This window comes from Onychomys torridus, chromosome 1, assembly GCF_903995425.1.
Source record: "Onychomys torridus chromosome 1, mOncTor1.1, whole genome shotgun sequence".
Lineage (NCBI taxonomy): Eukaryota > Metazoa > Chordata > Mammalia > Rodentia > Cricetidae > Onychomys > Onychomys torridus.
Window position 1 is genome coordinate 64,586,333 of NC_050443.1, and position 26,408 is coordinate 64,612,740.

At 38.4% G+C, this 26,408-nt stretch overlaps 1 protein-coding gene and 1 non-coding gene across 5 annotated transcripts in view; one reads left to right on the forward strand and one right to left on the reverse strand.

Moving 5' to 3' along the window:
- Window positions 1-4,928: 4,928 nt before the first annotated feature.
- The window catches only part of Zfand6 (zinc finger AN1-type containing 6), a 73,650-nt gene continuing 52,170 nt past the window's right edge, over window positions 4,929-26,408 (reverse strand). For 3 of the 4 annotated variants that reach the window (XM_036194424.1, XM_036194430.1, XM_036194419.1), the window contains 6 exons: window positions 19,103-19,273; window positions 18,645-18,753; window positions 17,407-17,507; window positions 11,208-11,252; window positions 8,114-8,227; window positions 4,929-5,854 (listed from right to left, as the gene is read on the reverse strand). In XM_036194424.1, coding sequence (XP_036050317.1) covers window positions 5,706-5,854; window positions 8,114-8,227; window positions 11,208-11,252; window positions 17,407-17,507; window positions 18,645-18,753; window positions 19,103-19,256 — 672 coding nt within the window. In that variant the 5' untranslated portion in view covers window positions 19,257-19,273 and the 3' untranslated portion in view covers window positions 4,929-5,705. The remainder of the gene's footprint in view (window positions 5,855-8,113; window positions 8,228-11,207; window positions 11,253-17,406; window positions 17,508-18,644; window positions 18,754-19,102; window positions 19,274-26,408) is intronic. The other variant, XM_036194438.1, reaches the window with a different exon arrangement.
- On the forward strand, window positions 23,331-23,405 carry Trnaa-ggc. The gene has a single exon. It is a non-coding gene; the product is annotated as a tRNA-Ala (tRNA).

Below are 26,408 nucleotides of genomic sequence, written 5' to 3' on the forward strand. Positions count from 1 at the left end.
GGGCAGTGCCATCCTTGGGCAGGTGGTCCTGGGCTGTATAAGAAAAAGGAACAAGGCAGTAAGCAACATCTCCATCGTTCCTGCTTCAGGCCTTGCACTTTCTTCCCTCAATTATTGATGGGCTATGACCTGGGACTTACAAGCCAAATAAACCCTTTCCTCCCCAAGTTGCCTTTGGTCATGGTGTTTATCACAATAGGAAGACTAGAACATGGTCTTTTGAGAAACTGGCCAGTCATCTAATTTATCGATTGTGGGAATAGAATGATCTTAAGTATTTTTTAAAATATCTATGTTCCTGGGATCTATACTGATGGCCCTTCTTCCCTCCTGATCACTTCCCCCTTTTAACATTACAGATGTTAGTGAACATGGGGGGCCCTCGGGTTTCTAGTTGTAAAGGTCTTTCATTGGTTATATTCTGTTCACTCTTCTCCACATTCCTCGCTTATTCCCCTTGCCCTCCTAATCTTTTTAAAACAATTTTTAAAACAAGATTTGTGTGTATGAATGTGTACCATACACACAGGGGGCCCAGGAATCACAGAGCCACCATATGGGATCTTGGAATTGAACCCAGATTGGTAAGAGCAACAAGTACTCTTAAACTATTGGGTCATCTCTCCAAGCCCCTCTGAATTAATCTTAATGATTACATACTAAAAAAAGGAAAGCCAAAAAGCTAAGAAGCCAGTATGAAAAAGAAGCAACAAACTTTATAGATCCTTTCCTAGATTCCCAAGAATATTCAGCTAAATGTTCTAGAAATTCTGTGAGGAAAAGGAATTCTAGCCATTATCAGTGCTGTATAAGTAGTCTAGACATCAGGCAAACAGGGCTCTTGCATGGCATGCTTGGAGTAATCATTTCATGCAATCCAAGTCAATGTCTCAAAAAATTTAAAGGACTAGAAATTCCACATCAACACATAAGGGACAAAGGTAACAGAGGCTGTGATTTATGTTTTTACAATCAAGGCACAGTGAGGCTGGAGGACTAAAATTTTATTGAAAATACAAGTAACACTTAAATGCTGATCGTGGTGGCAATCAGAGGCAGGTGGATTTCCAAGTTTGAGGCCAGACTGATCTACAGAGTTCCTGGACAGCCAGGGCTACACAGAGAAACCCTGTCTCAAAATAAAAACAAACAATGTAACATGTTGGTTCAGGAGTACTTTCATGCATCAGTCCCAATCTCAAAGTGACGTCATCAAACAGCTTTAGAATTGACACTTTCCTCTTTAATATTCAGCTTGAGGTAAACGAAACAAGATTAATCATAATCCTTGGCTCAAGATACTGAGCACTGGTTCAGAAAGCCTTCTTTTGCTTACTGGAGTATCTTGAATCTGCTACCCCAAAAGCTATCAACTGTCACGTACCAGCTTATGCTGCCTCTCATCTAAGGACAAAGTTTTACATCATTACCCGTCTCTTCATAGAAACACTAGTTTTTAAGAGGTCCATTTTCAGACCTCTCTTCTCTGCATGGCAGAATACTGAACACCAGAGCTCTGGGTGTGTTCTCCATTGAGCTGCACCCTGGCTCATTTTACACCTTGTACTTTGTATTGACCTCACATTCTACCCACCACTCCTCTTCAGTGAGGACTTGGGTTACTTCTAGGTTTTTAAGTTTGGTATAACCTATATAAGTTTTTCTTGTATGTGTAGTGAAACTTCTGGAGGACAGAGTGTATTAAAAGCCCAACTTTTAAAAGCACCAACTAACTCTGAAGGGTCAAACCACTGTTCACTAACAGCAGCATGGAAACCCTCTAACACCGCTACTGCAAGGCTTCAAATTTTTTGGCAAGTGGATAGGTGTAAAATTCTTAACTCCTGTGGTCTTGATTTGCATTGCAGCTTACTTCCACTAAGTAACCTGTCTCCCTATGTGTGGATATGATAGGATAAATAGTAACAACTTGTTTAGAAATGTTTTACATTGTTATGGATTTTAGTTTATGGATACAAATTTGAAATTAATTTTGTTATACTGTATATATATAAATTTTTAATCTTATTTGAGGTATTATGTTTATGTAACTCATTTAGACTGTAATAATTACAAAATACACATTAATAGTCTTTTATGATAATCAAACTTATAGTCACGTTAGTTTTCTAGGTATATATAGATATATTTCAGATAAATGGGTAGTCTTCAAACACTTCAAAGACCTACAAAATATGGCATTTAAAATGTTTAAAAAATTTAGACTTTCTGGACAGCGAGACATGTCTGCTCCTGGCAGCACTGGATTTACTTCAGAGAGGAGGATGGACATCAAAGACACTATATATAGAGTTTATCTTCTTCTTAGCAAAAATAGGCATTTGGGCAAGAAACTGTTCTTGCCTGAACTGCTTGATCGACTAGACATACAGGACCCATAGGAAGGTGACCACTGAACTTTGCTTGACAAAATGGTCCTTCAGGTTCCTGCTTCACAGAAGAAACTGCCAGACATTCTACAGGACAGAGAAAAGTGACTGAGAGACTCTGGCCCTGTGGGCTGAAGACAGATGCCCCAAGTTTACAAAGGAACTTTGGATGACTATCCAGGCTGCCAGCTGTCTCTGTCTACTCACGTAAGACATCCGAAAGTTGCTTGTGTCCTTCTACCATTTCTCAGGTAATATTATATCCTTCTGAGGTCTTTGATGTAGTTAAAGACTAGATAGTTATAATTTTCCTTAGTTATGATAAAAGACAAGTTAGATATAAAGTCTTAGACTCACAAATGTAAGATAGAATATCTTCTTTAATTTTGCCAAATACAAAGACTAGATATTGTAACTATAATTCTTGCTTGATAATTGTTTTGTTATATGTAATTTTACTATGTGAAAGTTAAAACCTTCCTTTTTGGAAAAAAAAGGGGGGGGGGGAGTGCTGTGGGATGTTCTCTATGCTGTGAATGTATTGCTATGACTGTTTGATAAATTAAACGCTGACTGGCCAGTAGCCAGGCAAAAAGTATAGGCAGGACTAACAGAGAGAATTGGAGGAACAAAAAGGTGGAGTCAGAGAGATGTGCGGTCAGCCACCGTGAGGAGAAACATGATGTCAGACACCAATGAGCCATGAGGCAAGGTATAGATGGATGGAAATGGGTTAATTTAAGATATAAGAACAGACAGCAAGAAGACGGCCACGGCCATACAGTTTATAAGTAATATAACTCTCTGTGTGTTTACTTGGGGGACACTGGTGGGAGAGATTTGCCCTGACTGCTGGCAGGCTGCGACACAGAAAATCTCCAGCTACACCCATGTTCTCTAAAGCTAAGTATTGAAGGATTAATTTCCTCTTTCCAGCTCTATGTCTCCTTTTCCTGAAGCATCAGGCTATCTTTACCTGACACCAGAGTTCACTTTGGTCCTTTGGTAGGCAATCTAGTGTCTCCCATTGCAATCTCAAGGAAACTGGTACTGTTCAGACACTACTGTGGAAGGATGTCTTCTGGCTTTTCAGTTAACTGGTGTTAAACTGTAGAAACTGGCATTCTATCTTGCAACCTAACTAAACCTTATTGTATCTGGTGATTTCTTTCTGGATTTATGAAGGTGTGCCATTAAAAAAAATCATAAAATGTTCAAATCTTGAGTGCTGCTTCTGGCTCATGGGTGTCTTGTGCCAGTGGCTAAGATATGCAATAGCACCATTCTAAATACACAGTAAAATGGGCACACTGTCTCTCACTTTGAAACAGTCTGTACTTTTTGGTAGATCTTAGTTTTTCTTTGATTGATAGGTTTTTACATAGACATTATCATCTTAAAGAAAATTCTTTCTATGGTTTTTTTGTTGCTTTTGTTTCCCAAGACAGGGTTTCTTTGTGTAGCTCTGGTTGTCCTGGAACTCACTCTGTAGACCAGGCTGGCCTCGAACTCACAGAGATCCACCTGCTTCTTCCTCTTGAGTGCTAGGACTAAAGGCGTGCACCATCACTACCTGGTCTAGTTTTATTTTATAAATGTACTATTTTGTTTGCGTATGCATGCGCCCATGAGTGTGATGAAGATCTCTGGAATTTGGTTCCAGGCTTTTGGGGCAAGCACTTTCATCCACTTAGCTATTTCACTGGCCCCAAGAAATCCCTGCCTAGCATGTAGTCTGGACCCCATCTCTAGCATTCCCTGCATAAAATAGCATGGTGGAGGATGTCCTCAGCTACATATTAGCTGGGTACAACAGACTCTTAACCAATCAACTAATCCCTTTCCCCCTGCTATTTTGTTAATTATGAAAGGGCTTTTTTTTTTCTTTCCTTTTCTTTTCAAGACAAACTCTTTCTCACTATATTATCCAGGTCTGAAGTTTATTATATAGACCAGATTAGCCTTGGACTTGCAGTGATCTGTCTGGTGAGTGCTGGAATTACAGGCACACACAACCATGCCAGGCTTACTTTATCCAAATCTACTGAAGACAGTCACAGTGGTTAATCCTCATTTAAATATATAATTTTAATATTAAACTATCTTATATAGTCAGTAATTAAAATTAAGAAATTTTACATCAAGAAATTTGTACTGTAAAGTACAGCCATTGTCTGTTTTTTTAAACAGACTTATTTCCAGAAGTTTAGAAACCAGAGGACAAATAGGTCTTTGGAGGGTTTATAATTTCGAGTTTATAATTCTTCTACTGATACACAGTTTGAATTTCTTTAATCCCACAGAGTAAAGAAGCCTCCATTAGATGTTAATTTGGTGTGTCAGAGTGCAGGACAGTCAGATGAAGGCTCAGTAACCTGGTTTTGAAAAAACTCAGGAAGAGAATTTGCCATAGCAAATGAGCATGAATAGATGTAAGATAAACAGTGGTACTCTTAACAAATCAGGAAAGCAAAACTGCAGAAGATTTAAGAGAAAATTACCAGAAAGAAAGAAAAAGCAGCATTTTTTTTTTCTGGTTTTCCTTTTTATTTAATCAAAGACTGGTGAATAAACATAAATACAGCACAATGACTTCAGATCACTCTTTATATTGTGCACACACAGACCAATGAACAGTAATCTGAAAGAAACTTGCAGTCAGCAGTGAAATGCATTTAGCCTTTCTTTCCCTTACTAAAAAAAAGAAAAAAGAAAAAAAAAAAACAAAAACAAAAACAAAACACAAATTTAGAATCTCCTCAGCACATATTCTCCTGTGACAAATGATTCTGACATAAATAGTGGGTGCAAAGAAACTATATGCTAACATATGTATAACCTTTGTTAATGACAACAAAACAAACACAAGCAGCCATAATGATTAAGGTACATTCAGTTACTGATAACTAGTTGTGCCCAGAAGGGCATTATCAAAAGGGAATCGTGCTGCAGAGAAAAGCTATATACATACACAATGAGAAATAAACTGCAAGATCAACACATGCATGTTTAATACTGGAAAAATCACAGCCCTCCAGAATTTCTCCACATTTGTTATAAAAGCCCTCTGCACTCAACTAAAATTAAAATGATCTTAAAAGGATAATACTTCTTTTCAGCCACAGAAACTGCAATGGAAATAAATGTTCAGAGTCATTTTCAAAACAAAAACAAAAATCTATTCTTCTGATGACATGCATGATTCAAAGGTCTATGCAAGATACGGTGCTCTACATTCCCAAGGACTAGGAAAAAAAACCTCAAGTCAATTTTTAGTTTGCAGATGGTCAAAGGATTTTGTATTCCAGCAGGAGTTCAAATCTTCTGGATCTTTTCTCCAACAACTACTGGATTTTCTTTTCTGATTTTCTCAGCAGCATCAGCTTTGTAATTGTAAGAGCAATTGTGTACATCTGAGTAACGGTGCACACCACAGTAAACATTTCCACACCGGCATTCAAACCCTGGAAATGGATGAATATGTGCACAGCATGGGTTAGACAGGATGGTGAGACAGTAAGTTCTTCCCACAGTTAGTGCTAAGTAACACTGTCTTCAAGTCTATGAAGAATCACTGTAAGGTTCCAGAGCTACATTCTGAGCTCACTAGCAGAGAGCTTCCTTTCTTGCACCTATCTACAAATACATGTTTGCACTAGGACAAGCCCTGATTGCTTCTCTGAGCTGGTTTCACCTGTGATAAAGACACAATTTCTTCCTATGAAAAGAAGGCTGCTAAAATAAAAATGGATCATTTCTTTTTAAACTGAAAAAGCATAATGTAAAAGCAAGTCCTATTGTCAGGAGACAACTGTAACATTTAATTAAAACCAGACCAATGAGTCTTGCAGAACTACTTCTGAATGACAATGTAGCTCTTTTAACTTTCCCCTCTGCTAAGCTCTGAGATGTGAACTGTTCTGTGGGGGAAGATCAAGAAGGTGGAATCGAGGGTCAGGTTCTTGTGCATCAATGTTGTCACTATCAGAGGCAAATCACTAAGCTTCCTTGAGCCTCACATGAGCTTTTAATGGAATTGTGAATTACTCTAAGGATCAAGTGAGTGTCCATATACAATAAACACCCAATAAAAGCTATCCAGGCAGTGGTGGTGCACACTTTTAATCCCAGCACTTGAGAGGCAGAGGCAGATGGATCTCTGTGAGTTTGAGGCCAGCCTGATCTACACAGTGAGTTCCAGGACATTCAGGACTACAGTAAAACCCTGTCTGGAAAAACCAAACCAACAACAACAAACAAAATAAAAAACCAAAAAGCTACTTAACTTTAGGGATATGCTCTATGGGTTCAAACCCAAACACAGCTGCAGTGAGAGTGACAGTGTTGCTCCTCCAAATCAGGCATTTATATTGTTACGGATTTGGGGAAATGGAGCTCAGGAATAATCAATATTTTAATCAACATTGACATTCACCTTCTTTACTACATTTTAACTTTAAAAACATATTCTGAAACTTTATGTAATAGAAAATTAGCCAAATTAGATTAAAATTAAGTCCTAGACCTGTGGTCAGGAAGTCTAAAACTCTATGAAACTTTAAAAGGATGTGTTGGATATTAAATATGTATGTTTTAAATATATATTGGAGGAGTGGGACAGTTTAGATTAACTTTAACATCATATTTTAATCTCCTTCTTTAGTGACAACCCAGTCTTTAGCATGAAGTGATCCTAAGGTATCATTTTCTTTTCTGTTTTTTGTGAAGTGGGATCTGATATAGCATATGCAGGCCTTGCACTCATGATCATTCTGGCTTCCTGTCCCAAGTGCTGGAATTATGGCATGTGCTACCATGCCCACCTCTGAAGCATAATTTTCATTCAAAGTCTTACTGTTTTCTGTTCATATTTCTGATTTTTATATTAAGTATTTGGCACAATGCCCAAGTAAACAATTAGCAAAACTATTTGTAGCTGCATCACTTTCTAGTGAAGCAAGCCCAGTACAAAGCTTGCCTGGCCTTAACCCATAGCTCCCTTGTCAGAGAAGAGGCTGCACTTTCCTTGACAGGCCTCCACTCTTTTATTTATATAAACTTATCACAGAACTCCTGTCACTGAATGGCCAGAGCAGTCCGACTGCACTTAACATAAGTTCTTTGCTAAATATTTTTGAATAGTTCCCCTTTAACAATTTTGACAACTGAGTTACAGCACCAAGCATATACCAGGATTGTCTTCTACACTGCACCAAGCTGCTTTGCTTTTAGCTCACTGACCATGCATGGTCAATCATCAGCATTTTACATAAAGCACTTCACAGCTTACCAAAGTCCCTCCAAAATACCATCTCCTTGAAGGCAGGAGACACCTTTGCCCTTCACCAGCATTCACTTACTTGTCAAATACTCTCAAACCCAGCTGACATGAAATTTTTTTAAGATTTTATTTATTTATTATGCATACAGAAGAGGGTACCAGATCTCATTACAGATGGTGTGAGCCACCATGTGGTTGCTAGGAATTGACTCAGGACCTCTGGGAAAGCAGTGCTCTTAACCTCTGAGCCATCTCTCCAGCCCTGACATGAATTTTTAAATGCTTAAAAAAAAAAAAAAAAAGACAATACAGAAGTTGACATGTATGTAGCCAACCCCCATGCTCACAGAGGCAGCAGCAATCTTAACTGGCCAATAACAGTGATGAGCTTAAGTTATTCAAAACATGACCTTAACTTTAAACCATCCAAGGAAGCCCTTACCAGTAAGTCCCACTTTCTTCCTGCACATGAAACAGCGATTCTTTTTTTGTTTTGGTTTTTCAAGAGACTTGCTTTGCTCTTCAGATGGCTGCTGTGTTGTATCTGATACTGAAGCTGACAAAAACAGGAGGGCAACAAATTTAATTATTCAGTAAGATGTGGTGTTTGGGTGGTAGTTGATCCACACCCCATACTATCTCATAGATCTGTAATTCAAAACTAGCCAAGGAACTGGTTTATAGACCAGGAAAGAGATTCATAAATTTGGGCTATGCATAAAACATGACCCTATTTTCATTAAATGAATGTATATACAAATGCAGGTATAGAAGGTAATCTATAATATACTAATAGTGATTCTAAACAGTAGTTTACAGATATTCTTCTTTTGATATCTTAAGTGGGGAGGGGGAGGGGGAGATAGAGAGACAGAGACAGACACTGACTACCTAGAAGTCTAAAGGAATGTATAAGAAGAATAGCCATATGAAAATTAACACTGTGCAGTCTGGTCTACAGAGACTTCTCAGAAAACAGGAATACCAATGTTCTCAGAATGTTCCACATAAAACCACTTAAGCCAAGAGTTGAGGCACATGCTTATAATCCAGTATCCAGAAGATTATTGTTTGAGCCTAGTTTATAGAATAAGTAAAAACCACCCAAAAGAACAAAATGAGACTCTTTCTCAAACTTATCCCTACTCCTAAAGCACTTAAGATGCTAGGAAAAAGAATCAGACACAAGCAAACTTTAAATGATGTAATTAAGATTAAAACTAACAAACAATGCATTTTCACACTAAAATCAAGAGTGGATGCATCGCAACTCAGTTTGAGTCACCATTACTAAACCCTGTTAATGTGCCCTGTTACTTGTCATCCTGGCTCTCCTGAGTGCCCCAGAGTCTGCAACCTTGCTTGTTGGTATACATGACATCTAGCTTGAAAACAGTGAGTGGCCTATCATGGTTCAAGTTCCAACTTAACCATTTCGTCACAACCAGGGCCGTTCCAAGGAGTCACCATTCTTGACTATTCTGGCTCATTTCTACAAGCTACCCCAAAAGGCTTTCCCATTCCAACCATGGTGTTCTTTAGAGTCATGATCCAATACCCTTCCCTAGTCAACACTCTGTAGTTTTCCACCCTATTTCCCATGCTTCACCTGTTGTGTAGGTGAATAGTTGTATAGTTTAAACATTTTGATGGTTCCCCACTACTCTACAGGGTAAGGTCCAGGATCTTCACTATTCCTGTCACCTTCTCCCTGGCCATATTATATCATTTCTTAGCTGCCATATATCTGATCCAGCACTGCCTGACTTCCTTTAACACATCTCTCTCACCTGTGGGCTCTCGTGAGGTCCTTGCCATGCCTGATCTTTAGCAACTAACTCCATCTTGTCTTTTCTGTTTACACTGATGGAACCCACTCCTAACATCTCAGAGCAGGAAACCCTCCCTTATCCTATGTTCCCACGGTACTTTCTAAGCTCCTATAACTGTCTACTTCACCTGGCTTAAGTGAATTCTTTGAGGGCAGGAACCTGTCCCATTATCCCTGTTATCAGAGCCTATCATGATTCCTCTGTCACTCAAGGAATAAATGTCTGTGGATCTGCATTAAGTCACTTACCCACTGTAACTATGGAAGACATTTCTACATCTAGGGCATTGCACCTCTTACAACTATCTACTTATAGCAGATACTCAAATACTTCTTAGTGGACTATAACTTGCTTATGTTAACTCATCTAGTATTAAAAAGATATGACACCAGACAAAATACCATACATTAGAACTGAGTATATGGTAATGAATTCTACAGCACAACTTCTCCACTAGACAAGCTAAACCCAGGCCAGAGAAACTTCTACTAATATATACCCTTATTTCTTATGGCTTTTGAGACAGAGTCTTAACTCTAGCCCAGGCTGGCCTCAAACTCATGGTCTTTCTGCTTAGTGCTAAGATTACAGGTAGGAGCTGCCATGACACATCTAGCCACATTGTACTTTTCAAACAAAATAGGGAGACAAACTTTATTTTCTACAAAAAAGTACCCTTAGAATATGAGCTCACTGTAGACAAGGGGTGAATGTCTTGTTTTAGTCTTTGTCTCTAGAACAAAATTAGGTAAGGTTTGGCTCTGTAAACAGAACTCAAAAATAATTTAAACTGTAATCAGAAATGAACATGTATATTTATTTTCTTTAAAATTTGTAAGTCATGATATCTAACCTGTTGTCTAAAAAATATGGTAGTCAAACAAATTAATGCTTAAAATGTCAGTAACACTATCACAGATTGCTTTTCTAAACAAGATTAGTTTAACTACTGAGAAATTTTGGGAAGTAACTAGAAATGGAAAAGAGTGAAAATTTACATCCTTCCTCTGAACACAAGTGATTTCACACAACTCAACAGTGAAACTTGCTGATTAGCCCTGAAGACCTAAGACAAATTACTGATGGCAGGTGCAACTTTGAAGTTAAAGACTGCTCAGCTGTCTGAAAAGCCCATAAGCCAGAACTTGCATGTGGACTGCTGAGTATCAGATACAGCTGAGAGATGATAGCTGCTCATCGCAAACCATCAGCACAACCTTAATTCACAAGCAATGTGTGAGTACTCTGTGAAAGACTGACTCTAAGCAATTACTGTTTCCTTGGGTTATATGTGAGATTTAAGAACACAGAATGCCTTAACCAATTCTGTTTATAGAAAAGGAACTATTCAATCTCAAATAGAGCTATCTAGCAGCAAAGAAGCCAAAGAACCATAGTGTTACTGAGTTTAAAGTTAAGGACAGTTTCTTTATAACAGGATAGGTTTTCATACAGAAAAACGAAAATCAGAAATACACTGCGTATTGTTAGTAATTAAGAACTGGTGACTTTTCTTTATCATACCCACTGGTCACACAGGTCTGTGGTGAGGCCACTGTAACAACATAAAGGCAGCAAAATCAACAGTACTATGCTTGCCAGCTGAATTGCTAACTGGAACCCTGACTAGACATGGTCTACTGGCCATTGTTGTTAAGAGATTTCAAAAAGCACTGGACAGGTAAGAGTGGTTTAACTACCCACATGGAGGATCACATTCAAGAGGAACAAGGCCCTCTGCTCTGGGTCCTGTAAACAAACAGAAAAAGAATACAAATGTAATAGTAAGTTATACAATATGATTTCAACACTAAATACTTGTTTGGGTCATATTCATAAACACAGTGGAAAAAACAAACTGAACTAAGGACAATATTAATAGGTAACATAAAACTTATCTTAACACTTAACACTCTCTTAATAGACCCACTTTCTCTTGGTGGTGGACATAGTATCTCTATATAATATAATACATAATTTTTTTCCTCAGACAGTCTTGACAATTCTCAAGAATCAGACATTTGTTTTGTTTTGTTTTGGTGTGCAGCATTTGTAGAGCCCAAGCATATAAGACAAGCAAAGCACACTACCACAGAGTTCTAGTCCAGTGAAGGATCAGAACTGAGGGGCTCAATTGTTCTGCTTACTTCTGCTCTGAACCCAGTGCTGACACAGAACAAATGCTCTCTAGATACTACTTAGGGACTCAATGCAGAGGGTTAAAACCACCAATGGGGATAATTTTAATTTGCCTTTAAAAAAGAACCTCATTTTCTTATATGTGTGTTTAAATTGAATATAATTTACGTTCTTCCCAATTTAAAAATTCTATGTAAAATAAGAAAAAAATTTAACTTCCAAGAGAAAATCAGTTTAGCTCTGGTACTAGCATCCAAAATAAATAAGTCCTATTTTTATTATTTTCTAGGAATCACATTAAGTAGAAACAGGTCTGGCAAGATGGCTCAGCAGGTAAGGCTGCTTGCTGCCACACCCGACACCCACCAAGAACAACTCCAGTGAGCTCTAGTACCAAGCAAGGACATGCTTTTATTCTTTTCAGAATTAAGAGTGAAGATGCTAGTTCACCTGTTAATTATCCTTAACTTTTTGAGAAACTCCACATTGTTTTCCAAAGCATCAACACTATTCTGAATTCCCATAATGTGCAAGGGTTCCACTTTACACACACCAAAACAAGACTTGTTACTTATTGCTACTGCTTGCAGTACTCTGTGGGGGTCACGTGTGAATTCATTATGAGTATGCTTTTGCAATTCCCTGGTGACTACAGATGCAGAGCATCCTTTCACTTGCTGACTGTCAGTTTCTGAAAAATATCTACCAGACCCTTTGCCTATTTTTATTTCCTTTAAAAACATTTTATTAATCCTCTGAGTACTCCCTACACTGTATTTAATTTATTAGATTTATGTATTCTATGTGAGTGCTTTGCTTGCACGTATGTATGTGCACCACGTGCATGTTTATGCCCTTGGATCTAGAACCGTAGTTATGGATGGTTGCAAAGAACCATGTGGGTCCTGGGAATTGAACCTAGTCCTTTGCAAGAGCATCAAATGCTCAGCTACTGAGCACCATTCTACCTACTTTCCATGGATTGTCACATTCTGCTTTCTTTCACTCTTTCTTCTCTATTATTATTATTATTTTATTTTATTTTGAGACAGGGTTTCTCTGTATAGTTTGCTCCTTTCCCGGATCTTGCTTTGGAGACCAGGCTGGCCTCGAAGGCATGTGCCACCACTGCCCGGCTCTTCTCTAATTTTTACAGCTACCAGAGATTTAAACTAGGATCCCATGCATGCTGCCTAAGTGCTCTACCTCTGAGCTACATCTCCCAGCAGGAAATTTTACTTCTTTATGTACTCTTATTAGACAGATGATGTAGAACATCTTCTGTGCTGCTTTTCTACTCTTTTTATGAAAATAGAACATGAGAGGGTACTCATCTATCCTCTTTGGTTGCTATGGATTTAGGTGTCTTATTTAAGAAACTTCTAATCCAAAACCACAAAAATTTCACTTTCTTTAAGAGTTTCTTTAGTCTCAGCTCTTATATTCATGTAGTTTTGGTTATGTTGTGGGTGAATTTTTACATATTTAATGAAACAGGGATCCAATTCATTCTTTTGATCAGACTTTCATTTCCCTACTGGATGACCTCAGACCTCTGTTTAATATCAACAGCCCTTAAGCTTCTGAGTGTATTTCTGGACTATCAACACTATTCCACTGATCTGCGTGAGTAGCTTCATGACAGCACTTCAGTTTGGATCACTGTATCTTTTAATAAATTTTGAAATTTGGAACTGTTAAGCATTATAATTTTTTCAAGACTGTCTTGGCCGTTTTCACCCATTCTTCAAAATGTGATGAAATCCCTGATTTCTACACTATGTAAGCTTTTCTAAATAACAGCCCCCAGTCAGCCCAACAGTTCCTCTGACTGCTATGTACTGTGTGTTCCCTGAAATAAACTTATCTGGGGTCAGGACGGCCACAATATTAAACATGAGGATAGGCAGTAGTAGCACACGACTTTAATCCTAGCATTTCAGAGACAGAAATACCTCTGGACCTCTGAGTTCAAGACCATATTTGAAACAGCTAGGCATGGTGACACTCCCTTTAATCCCAGGGAGTGGAGGCAAAAAGAGAGAGATTATATAAGGAGTGAAAACCAGAAACTAGAAACATTTTGGCTGGTTAGACTTTTAGGCTTTGGAGCAACAGTTCAGCTGAGACCCATTGGGATAAGGACTCAGAAGCTTGCAGTCTGAGGAAACAAGACCAGCTGAGGAACTGGCAAGGTGAGAAAACTGTGGCTTGTTCTGCTTCTCTGATCTTCCAGCGTTCACCCCAATAACTGGCCTCAGGTTTGATTTTATTACTAAGAACCTTTAAGATTCATGCTACAGCTGTGAACTACTGATTTAACAACTCTAAGAATCCTTGTTCCCTCTGCTTTGTCTTTGACAGCTCAGCCTCCAAAAAGCTGATTCATTCTATACTGGACAGCTTTACAGTCAGTCACCTTTTATTCTAAGCCTCCGATAACTCTCAAATCATTTGGGCAATATACAAAACAAGAATATCCCTCACTGTTTGTGCAGCTCATTCTGCAGCTGCAGTCTGAGTGATTTTAAATTCCCTGTAAGGTGGACATGATTAAAAACAATGAAAACACAGTGCAGAAATGTTGTCAGGGAAAGACTGAAACCAGAAGCTCTACATCTAAACCCCATCTTCCTTTCAGCCTGCAGCACCCACGACCCGGAGGGCTGTGAGGGTAACCGGAATTCTGCTTTATCTTCAACAAGGCAGCCAATCTGGTACAGTAGTGAGGAATACACCAAAATGCATATGTATTTTGTCTGTAAGCTAGTTTTTATGAACTGTATGACTTAGATTTTTAAGAGCTTGAGATATTGCTATCTCTTTTAATTAAAAAGGATAATTAAACAACAAACATACAGCAATAGGCTACATTTTCATTTAAGCATAAGAAAAGTTCTTTAGAGCCATGATGCCAAAATCAAAGCAACACCTACTTGGTGGTATCCTACTCTAATTATAAACAGAATACTTGCAGAGGAAATGCGATTCTGAAAGCCCAGTGACACTGGAATACACAAGAATACCAGGCAGCTTTGCTATCAAGCTGATCCTACCTGCTTGGGGGACAAAGGGAGCTGGACACGCCAGCTAGATGTACACAGCGCATCCCAGACCATAAACACCACACTGTCTAGCGGAAGAAACAGAGCCACAGTGGATGCTGGGGTTCCAGCTCCCCATATCATGTGCCTTTTCTGTCTCTTTGTACTCATTCGGTAGATCAAAACATCATTCTCTGATTTGGTTAGCAAGGAAACTATGTGTAGAGGAAGTGTGTGTATATATGTGTATACAAAGAAGCACATTATATTTGTGTTGACAAAAAAGAAAATATTTTAAATTTTAAAATAAGTAAAAAAATTTAAAGGAGGTTTTCAGATGAGCAGATAGCTCTGTCTGTAAAGTACTGGTTCCCCTAGAACCTATGCTTGTAAAACAACAGCTGGGTCCAGTGGCATGTGCTCATATCACTCCATTCACTTGACACAACTTGGTCAATTCTGGCCAGTAAGAGACGGTCTGAAAATAAGAAAAGCAGATGGCAACAGAGGACAGACACCTTATGCACTAGCCTCCACATGCACACAAACTCACACACAACTTTACAAGTTGAACTTCCTTAACTTAGGTAAAAGTGAAGCTTATATTTGACTTGCCAAAGATTCTGTTATGCTGAAGTTACAAATGCTGAGTCTTTAAGGAACTGAAAAGTTAAAACTGACCTAAATGTCAATTAAAGCATACTTGTAAAAAAGAAACTCACTTATAAAAACATTCTACAATCTCCTAATATGACGTCACAACCACTTTCTCAGTTAATTCATTCAGGGTGGGCTGGAGAAAATTATGATCTTCTCCATATATCAGAATACTATAAAGTACCTACAACATTACTGTACTATCAATTCATCTACCTATAATCTTTACCTTTTGACAAACTGCTCAACTCTTACTGCATCTTTAATATTGTTTGTTTTGGTTCTTTTTTTGAGAGAAGGTCTTACTATGTGGCCCTAGCTGTCCTGGAACTTGCCTTGTAGACCAGGCTGGCCTTGAACTCAGAAATCTGCCTGCCTCTTCTGGGACTAAAGGCATGTGCCATCACATCCAGCTGCATCTTTAATCTTTATGAATTCTTTTCACAGACAACAATCTAAAAGGTGTTGTGTTCTAAGACATACATAACTAACTCCTGGGTGAGTGGCGTCTTACTCTCTTCCTTCTGTGCTAACCTCCTTCCCAAAACCATTTCTCTTGGGAGCTCCCCATTGGTAGTGTCTATGGCCTGAAACTAATCAGGATCCAGACAGATGACCCTGTTTTCTGTTCCACTGCTGGCTCACCTTCCCGCTTTACTTTCAAATTCTTACTTTAGCAGCCTATACCAGACCCTCCAAATTTCAGGCACACTCGTTATCACTCTTCTCTACCTGCCTACATCTTCCAAATAAGCTCTCTAAATGGTTAAATTTATCACTTCTTCCTCATTCATTAATATTTTCTGTAACAGGCTGGAGAGAGAGCTCGACATCTGAGAGTACATATTGCCATTGCAGAGGACTCAAGTTCAATTCCCAGGACCCACAATGAGCAACTCACAATTACCTGCAGCCTCACTCCATCAGATGCCTCTGGCACCTGCCCTCACATGCACAAGACCACACACATAACTAAAACACTCTTCTGTAACCAATACCTGTCTCAGCTTCCCAGCCTAAGCAATCACATCACTGTCACTATCATAAAGTTAGCTTTGATATCAACTATTCTAGTTTATTAACTAGTGGATAACTTAATCAACATTTTCCCTGTTATGCATTTAAAATACCCCATACATGCCTACTTTTCATTTTAGTTTTCAATTTACTATTACACTTTATGAATTTATAGTGCTATGTGGGGTAGGTTAAAATATTTATATTGGCCACACAGCAAAAGTCACTTCCTGTAGCAAAATCTGCACAAATAGGTAAATCTGGTTAAGTACTGACTAGACAAGAAATAAACCAAGGATAATTATATTATTTAATATAAAATTCAACAAAGTTCAAATGAACATTCCAGATCATCTGTCACTAGCATGCCTACATCATACATGATGCAGAAGTCAGTATGCTCTCCCCTTAAACCCTGTCATGGTGTCACACATCCCTGAACTTATCTTTGCACAGTACACTCTCTTGGATGGCAGGATAAAACAGCCTAGAAGAGATTAAGAGCCTCCTAAATGCCTCCTCACTGAGAATGCCTGCAGATAAATTTTTAAGGGTTCTTGGGTCACTTGAATCCATTGAACCAGAGTGACAGAGAGCATGGGGTGCCACACTATGAATGCAAGCAGCTGGATATGACTACTGTACTGTAGGTCACATGGGGAGAGGAGTGCCTGGCAACTAATAAAAGCCTCAGACAATGAGTCAAAACCAAAGACAGCAAGATTCCAGCAAGCCAGTAATCCCAGTGCTTGGCCAAAGTAACAGAACATAATAGTTTGGTGCCTCTACTGGCCATTCTATTTATGTTTTTCACACAGATTTGAATCTTCTCTTTATGCTGATCTCATTATGTAAGTGGGAAATGGATCCCAACATTCTAATCAATTAAATATTTGAGAATATGAGAAATACTATTCACAAAATAAAACTATCAAAGCATGTACTTATAAGCAGGTATTTTTCTAATACCTAAGTCTATGCTAGCATCTGGCCTACAGAATTCAAGTGTTAATAAACAACAAATACATGCTCTATCATATGCAAACCTTGCAGGTCTTCTGTCTCGGATACTGCTTTGTCCACAGATGTACTGTCCACTTGGGAAGGTGCTACAGATTCTGATAAAAGTGACTGATTTGATACAGGGCTAGAAAAGCAAAAAATATTATTTTTTTAACATAACATTTTTAAAATTAACTTTCTTCTTTGGTTTTAAGATAGGGGTGAATTCTGTTTCCTAGGATGGTTTAAAACTCCTGGGCTCAAGAGAACTCTTGTCTCCTTCAGGTGAGTGCCACCATACCCAATAATAGTTCAGTTTGAAAAGGTCATCTTCCAAATATCCATATAAACTGAAGGTTCACAGTAAGTACCACTTACTATAGTACACAGAGACACTGGTAACCTAACATAATCACAGGGGCTTGGAAACCAAAGGCTAATTTGGGCTTGAAGTTTATGCTTTGGAAACCAAAGCAACAGCATTTTTTTTTTTTTTTTTGAGTACATCCCAAGCACCACATGAATGTACTAAATGAAAACTAGGAAGATGCAGCCTTGCTTCAGAAACTCTCAAACAGAGTTAAACAGAGTTGTTAAGTGATCATCTACTATGGATTTTTCAAAAGGAACCACAGTGCAAACATTCAATAGCCCACTTTGTAACAGAGTAAGATGGAAACAGTCTTTCCTTCCCTCCCCTCTCTTTCTTTCTCTTGTCTAGAAGAGCCTCAAATCAGCTGTGTAGTTGAGTCTGGCCTTGAACTCCTGATCCTCTTGCCTCCATTTCTTAAGTCTGAGATTATAGGCATGCACCATGTCTTTCAGAGATTAAAATACGTACTTCTGTATGCATTCCTCTAACTCTGACTTCAGAGCTAAAAACAAAAAAATATATTATAAAAAAAAATGAGTATTACCTCATGATAGAAACAAAAACAATGAGAGACAAGGTTCTTCTGATTCAAGGCACTAATACATGTAGACCAAGGGCTGCAATGTGAAGCACTAACCCAACACGGGTCAGTTTAAAAGGACTTCAGCATCAGGTCAGGATGCAGTGTGAAAACTAAAGGAAAAGATGTCTCAACAGGGAACTAAAGGCTTGAAAGAGCTCTCCCTCGACATAAAAACAGTAAAAAGCATCTTGTAACTAGTGAGTAGCAAGCAGCCAGATATAGTCTTAGGCCAATAGATCCTGGAGTGGCTTTAAAGTGTTCCTCAATGAAGTGATCAAAAGCAAACAAGATCAATCCTCTTTAGTTTTCATTTGTTTTAGAGTTACCCTGGTTGCAGAGATGAAGACGTGGACTCTAGTGCTGACTGTGCGTCTGGGCCGCTGCCGTCTGTGCACTGTACTGGTAACGATTCAGACAGACTGCTGACAGAAGCTGCTGTAACACAAGCACCACATCGCTTGTTAGTGGTTCTTATAGCAATGCAAGGTCAAATTCCCACAGAACACAGTATATAGGGTTTCCTTCCTCAATTTACAACTTTGTTATCATTTGCTGATGGGAGAAAACCTTGTGTGTGGGGGTGCTAGGAGTTAAACTCAGGGCCTTGTGCATGCTAAGGATGTGCTCTACCACTGAGCAATACTATATCCCCTACCTCTTTTTTTTAAATCTGCTTTAGTGATATGAATGTAGCACTGTAAATATGACAGAAAGTGAAAGGAGTTATTACATATACCCCATGTGCTTGTCATAAACACTGCTGTGCTTTAAATGGATTACTTACCAGGTGGGCTTATTCTACCACTGCTACTGTTCTGTCTTTGAAGATGTTCTTTATAGCATACTGAACACATGCCATTTGTACGAGGGTTTCCATAAAATCCGCAGCCAGTGGAGCAAAGCATAGGTGCTTGGCTGTGGTTAGTTTCTTGAGCCATGTTCTTCTGTTGCACACCTGAAATTTACAAAGAATAAAGAACTCAACCACAAGACTTCAGCCTTACATTATCCAAATCTGCTTTTTATAATGAAAGGGAAGCCACATATGTGCCCTTTCCCTGAATACTCCATGGCTGTCCCTAGAAACAGTGCAAAAGTCAAGAACAAAGGACATTTGTTAACTCCTACTTCAAGCTACCCTATGTAAGCAGGTCTGTGCTGGCTCAGAAAGTATAAAACTTCCCCAGAGCAACAGGCCTCTTTCTGAAGAGACTGCACCATTCAAAGATTAACTTCAGTTTGGATTCTTAGAATAATGAGCAATAACTGAGTTTTGCTATAAGTTATACTATTTAATTTCTAGCTACTTAAAGTTTTGTCCCAAGTCCACATTAATTTGTGATTCTGTTTAAAAATTACCAGTGAATGTAAAATTCATTCTGGTGACAACTTGGAGAACTAGGGAGAATGCTGGTGAACTATGGATTCAATCATTGTGGAAGGCAATTTATTAATTCACCTCAAGAGCCCTGTTGAACTGCTCTCTGAATCAGCCATTATTTTTCCTTAAGGGTCATCTGCAGAACAACATCTACGGTATAATCCCAAAAAGAACAAAGGATACACAAAGATGTGCTTCATGGGGTATTTATGATGTTGATAAACTGAAAATCACCCGAATGTCCAACATTAGAATGAAGTACTAATGACAAATAATATTAATGACAAAAAAAATTTCCAGAATCAGTAACATTTTAAATGACTTTCTCACAGAAAAAAAAAAAAATGTTGCTAGTGAAAATGTACATGGTGAACTGTATACATAATATGGTGTTAACTGGTGCTAAAGGAGCAGTTATTAATTATAAAAGAGCAATAGAAAACATATTCAAGAATGGCAATGCTAAATTTTTTCTGATATGTTCCTTTTTAGTAGACTTAAATTTTTTTTCAAATGAAGATACTACTTGTCTAATTAGAGAAAACTTTTACTTTTTAAAGCATTTATAATTTTAAAGAGTGAAATTAAAATCTAATGGGGACAGAGACATTAGTTACAGTATGCTGGGACTCAGAACTCTTTGGGAACCACAGGAGGGTCAATCACAGCAGATGGAAGAACTTCACATGCTCTTTCTCCCAGAAAGCAACTAGTTATTTGGCACAAACAACCCATGAGAGCAAACAGTAATAGTAGGCTTATAAAAAAGAACCCCTTCTAAAGGGGATATTACAGACCAAGAAAAAATAAGATACACAAAATAGAAATTTGTCACTGAGATTGCTTTGATTTGGTAAACACCTAAGGAAACATTCACTGTTCACAGGAACCAGAGTTTTCTCCATCTGAATAGTTTGAAGATTATTGAGGGTGCAGATGTGCCTAATTTAAGAACCAAGAACCATAAGGCCCTTTGTCTGGACAACAAAAGAAAGCTGTAGGCTTAGTATCTACAGTATATATACAGTATATATCTTAGTATATTAAAAGTACTGTACCAGCCCACAGGCTGGAGTACTCCTTTAATCCTATCACTTGGAGGCAGAGGAGGCACATCTTTGTGAGATCCAGTCCAGCCTGGTCTATATAGCAAGTTCTAGGTCAGCCAGTGTTACACTGTGAGACCCTGTCTCAAAATAAACAAACAAATGAAATAAAAAAGACATGTCCTAGCTGTGTATGGTAATGCATACCTGTAATTATAGCACTTGAAGGTTGAGTCAAGAGGATCCCTAGTCACCAATCTGAACTACATAGAGTTCTAGGCCAGCCTGGGCTAACTAGAGCAACTTAGCCTAAAAACAGAAAAACAAAAACCCCAAACAACAGAAAACGTCTCAGACTGTTAAGGTTAGTATTTAGACCTTTAGCTAGGAATACAATCTGAAGTTCTGACAAGCTTCTTTCCATGACAAGTTCTTCTAGAATCTCATCTTTGACAGAGTGTATGTGTGAAGCATGTGATATATCAGTCATCTCTCTCCTGCAGCTCTGTAGAATCATATGTCAAATTAAAAGACAATTATAATATAGAGAAGCTAACATAAATGAAAGTTTGATGGCAATATGTTCCTGAGGGACACTAGTCTATCGCATTCTCTTTTTGTGTTTCTGTTAATGTATGTGTGCAGGGGCTCACTCATTTTGTGTGCACATCTGTGCTGAGGCCAAAGGTTAAAACTAAAACTGGGTGTCTTCCTCAGTCACTTTCTACCTTGCACTTAGAAACGGTTGTCTCATTGAACCTGGAGTTCACTAATACAGCTAGATTGTCTGTCTGTCTGCCCAGTGCCAAGGATCCTTCTGTCTCCACCTTCTCAGTGCTGGAATTACAGAAGTATGTTACAGTGCTTGGCTTTTTATGTGACTGTGGGGGATCAGAACTCTGATCCTTATGTTTATGAATCAAACACTTTATCCACTGAACCACTGCCCTAGCCCTGTGCTCTTTTCCATGTCTGCTCAGTTCTGTTATCAGGATGACTACTCATTATAAAGCTAATTAAGTAATGGACTTGGGATTCATCCCAGTAACCTAGCTATACCAAAGTCCAGGTTTGAAGCTAGTAGTTTTAAAAGTATGGTCCATGAGCCCCTATGGAGACCAACACTATCCTCAGAACAACATTAACAAGTTATCTGTCTTTAAAAAACAAAACAAAAGAAAGAAACCAACAAAACATAATGTCAATGATCCTTAGTGGTGCAAAAGCAGTGGTGTAGAAACATCCAAAGCCTTTCAATGAGTCAAACAGGAAGTGGAACAAACTGCACTAGCAGACATAATCATGCTACACCCACGCAAAAAGCAATTTATTCATTAAATTTTGTCCAAGCACACATATCTTATTTTCTTTGAGACTGGGTTTTCTGAAGTCATAGGCATGTGTCACCACATCTTTTTAATATTTTGTGTGACCAACTGGGTGGTGGTCACCTATGAAGCATTTCTACATTCTGGAGAAATATAAATGGTTGTGCAACTATCTGAATTATGAGGTGATTGAATTATCCTTTTAATGAACAATTTTATTTGAAAGAATGACTGATAAACTGGATATTCAGACTTGATTATATGGTAGACATTTTCTTAAAAATGAAGGAAGTGCACCTGTCACTTAAACCAACCAACAAAAATTAGTCAATACCAAAGATAACATTCAAGCATTCAGACAGAAAAGGGCTTAACAAGTCTCCAATATTTTGAGTGTTTTACTGAAATTAGTGATGTTATTAATAAAATGTGATTAAATGATACTGAACCAACCTTTAAAGACCTCTTTAAACCAGTGAACTAAGTATTCAATGTATGAAAGTACAAAACCACTCATGAACAAAAGATCCATTCAAACTGAAATAGAGGCCAACAGAAGACAAAGAGGTTTTATATGGTGTCAGGGTCTAAGCTGCAACCATCCCTGAAGAAACTCTGACGTAATATTAAAGAACACCACCTTTTACCATCAAGAAAGCTTATTAAGACATTCTTTTTTCAACTACAAGAACCCAGCTTTGGGCGGTGGTGGTGCACAGCTTTAATCCCAGCACTCAGGAGGCAGAGGCAGGCAGATCTCTGTGAGTTCGAGGCCAGCATGGTCAGGACAGGCACCAAAATTACACAGAGAAACCCTGTCCCAAAAACAAACAAACAACAAAAACAAAAAAGAACCCAGCTTTTCTTTACAGCGATATATACGTTAAATCCTAAGCAACCACGAGAACCTTGTTTTATTAAGCTTCTTATCACTAAAAAAAATATGTGTGTGGAGGGGGGGGGCAGATGCAATTTCCATTAAAACATTTTAAATGAGTTAGTATCAAAATTTCCCCTAAGTTTTACTTGTCATATGATAAATAGCACAAAATATAATATTCATGAGAAAAGCTTTTCATGGTACTCATTAATTTTAGAAAGCATAAGATTCTGGAACCAATAATGAGAATTTATTGCTACAAAATGTACATTTCTCAACAAAGGCCACCACACTTCAAGAGGGCTAAAACAGATTCTTTTGGGAAAAGAGGAACAAAACTGACTTAATCTTTCTGCACAAAAAAAACAGATACACGGGTTGGGGATTTAGCTCAGTGGTAGAGCACTTGCCTGGCAAGCACAAGGCCCTGGGTTCGATCCTCAGCTCAAACAAACAAACAAACAAACAAACCACAGATACACAGCATTATCTCTGGACTTAAAATTTTATATAAGTGGAGACTACATGGGGTATCAGGGATACCTAACAAGGCTCCTTGGGATAGGTAATAGGGAAAAGACAACATAGAAACACAGGTTCATATGTTACTATACCATGATACTAAGCAACAGATTAAAGTAAGATAAGATAAAAAAAGCTTCCCCCCCCCCCAACACAGATAAGCATTTCAGTATAACTGAAAATCACAAAGCCCCCAGAGAGGGATGTATTTCTATGAACACTCAGGTAAACAAACATAAATAAAAGCAAAATATGACCATCAAGCTTTGCTACCACGTTTAACTTCAAAACTAACTTTAAAATTCAGTATCATCTAACTCTAGGTATTTCCTAAGCCAAACTGTCCTGCACAGGAGGAAACTGACAGTAATTTTTCAGAATTCAAGTGACACAAGGGATTGATTACACATTCAATCTTATTTATTCATTTTCAAAACACTGAAAAAGTACCTTCTGTAAGGATTCAAGATGATCACATACACACACAAAAAAAAAAAATCACAAAAGGTGACAATTTATTCAAAGGTATGGGTGCCATGGGAAACCCCGCCCCCACCACTGCGCTTTTTTTTGGTAGGTGAACAACTTGCAGGACATCAATCTGGCATTGAAACGATCAGGAAGCAGAACAAGTAAGGGAAAAGAAGAAGGCAGAGAAGAAGGCAGATCAATTCTTCATGCTGCACTGTGGGGCTCCAGAGCTACAAATCCAAGGAAGTGGAAATGCCAGGCATAGGCTCCAGCACTGCCTAGCACAGTGTAGTAACAAAACAGCTCATGCATTGAATTCAAAGTGTTGAACTCACTCTTCACAGTCAAACACAACCTATCACTCCCACAAAATTTACTGTGGGACTATTGTTTTATCCTTACGCCATTTATTTCTAAACAACTCTCCAAGATGGTGCTATGAGACCCAGTTTAACAATGAGGAAAATAATACTCAAAAAACTTAATAACTGGCCTCAAATCACACATTTGGTAAACACACAAATCAGCCTTTTTATATTAAAAAAAAAAGAGAAGAATGGCAGTCTGTTTTGAAACATTCATGAATTTTTATTATTTGCACTTAAAGACTAGCTTAAAATTTATGCAATTGTTCAGGCTTAAGATAATATGCAACTTTAACTAGCTGAAACCAACTGTACTCAAAAAAAAAAAAAAATCAATTGTTTCTTTTATGTCTTTTCCCTAACAAAGTCGATATAAAAGTTCAAGATTATATAATCTGAGAATGCAAAAAAATTCATTACCATTAAAATGCCTACAAACATCAGCAATGACTGTAGGCAAGAGAAGCAATTATAAGGTCACGCCTTTGTTTCATTTTCTATAGCCAAGTTACCAGTTCTAGTGATTTCATCTGGAGTATCTCGTGCTCTTTTACTTCCCATCCCAATGGCCATTCTCTTCCCTTCACACTGGGGAGCAGGGGTGAGGGGTGTTTTTAGAAGCCTTGAGACTGAGTTCCATGTGCACAATAGCTGCACTACTTTTAATTTTTATGTTTTACTACCCTGCCTCCAGTTCCACTGACTTCAGTGCTCCTTGAACACCTAGTTAGTCTGAGTTACTGTATAGTAACTGCCCTTGAAAAGTACTCAACCAAGCATTCATGTTCTACGAAATGTACCTAGTTGGCAGCCTACTTCCCACGCAAAGTATACTGAGTGAAAAGAGAACAGCCTTGGAGATAGTCAGCAACAGGGCAGTTCCCCAACTTTGCCATTTTCTTGTTTGGAAGAACCTGGACAAGTCACTAACATATCCTAGGGGTGATACTTTAAGAATACGTACATTACCTATCCAACAGATTAAATCATGCATATAGTGCCCACCATACAGCTAACGCTCAACCATTGCCCACCTTTGCTCTGCCTGAAAGTGGAGCAAGAGCACCTCTTGCTCCATGCAGACTGCTCATTGCTGCCCTTGCTCTGTAGATGCGCTCTGCTGTGGCACTCTGCCCAAACAGTCCTATCTATTTCAGGAAGTCAGTCTCTCTCGAATTCCTCAGAAAGCTGCTTGTGGCACTCTTTAGGATGCTTAAGTCTTAACCATAGGGCAGGCAACCCAGTAACTCACTTTCCATCTACACGAAGTCTTCAAATCCCTTTTATGCCCACGTGAATCTTACAAAATATTTGTTGACTAACCACATCTCACTGTTGTTGAAAGTAATATGGAAATGTTATTCAGAACAGATGACTACAGCTTAAAGCAGTTATAAGATGCATGTACCCGCCCCCACCCCCAACATTGTCTTTCTGCCTTGATCTAAAAGAAACAAGATAGAAATAGTTTACAGAGTCACTCAGAGAAGATGTAAAATGCCAACTTAATCTTACACAGCCATGTTTGGTTGGCTAGCACATATTAAAATTACCTAGCTGTTAGTCTTCAAAAATTGGGAAATTTCACATGAAAGTTTCAGGTTTTCAAAAAAATAAGACCTCACAAAGTGAGTTCATTTTCTCAAACCTGAAGCTGAGCTAGGCAGGCCTCCAGGGTGGCCTGTGTCTGCCCACTTGGTACATCAGTCTTCTTCTTTTTCAGATTAAAATATATTTTTATTAGTTCTTTGAGAATTTTGTACAGTGTTTTGAACATATCCACCCTCCTTCCCCATCTTCTGATGTTCACCCTACTCACCTTTGTGTCAGTCCCTCAACCCCATCAAGGCCAAATATTCTGGGATGTGTGGCCTTCCACTGAGCAGGTCAACTTATCAGAGGCTATATACTCTTTGGGCCCTTCATCTAGTAGTTAAAAAAAATAAATAAACATTTTGTGTGTCTGTGTGCGTGTACGTGTTTGCCTGAATATATGTATATGTACTACATGTGTGTCTGGGGCTTGCAAAGGCCAAAAGACGGCACTGGATCTCCTGGAACTAGGATTACAGAAGGCTGTGAGCTGCCACATGGGTG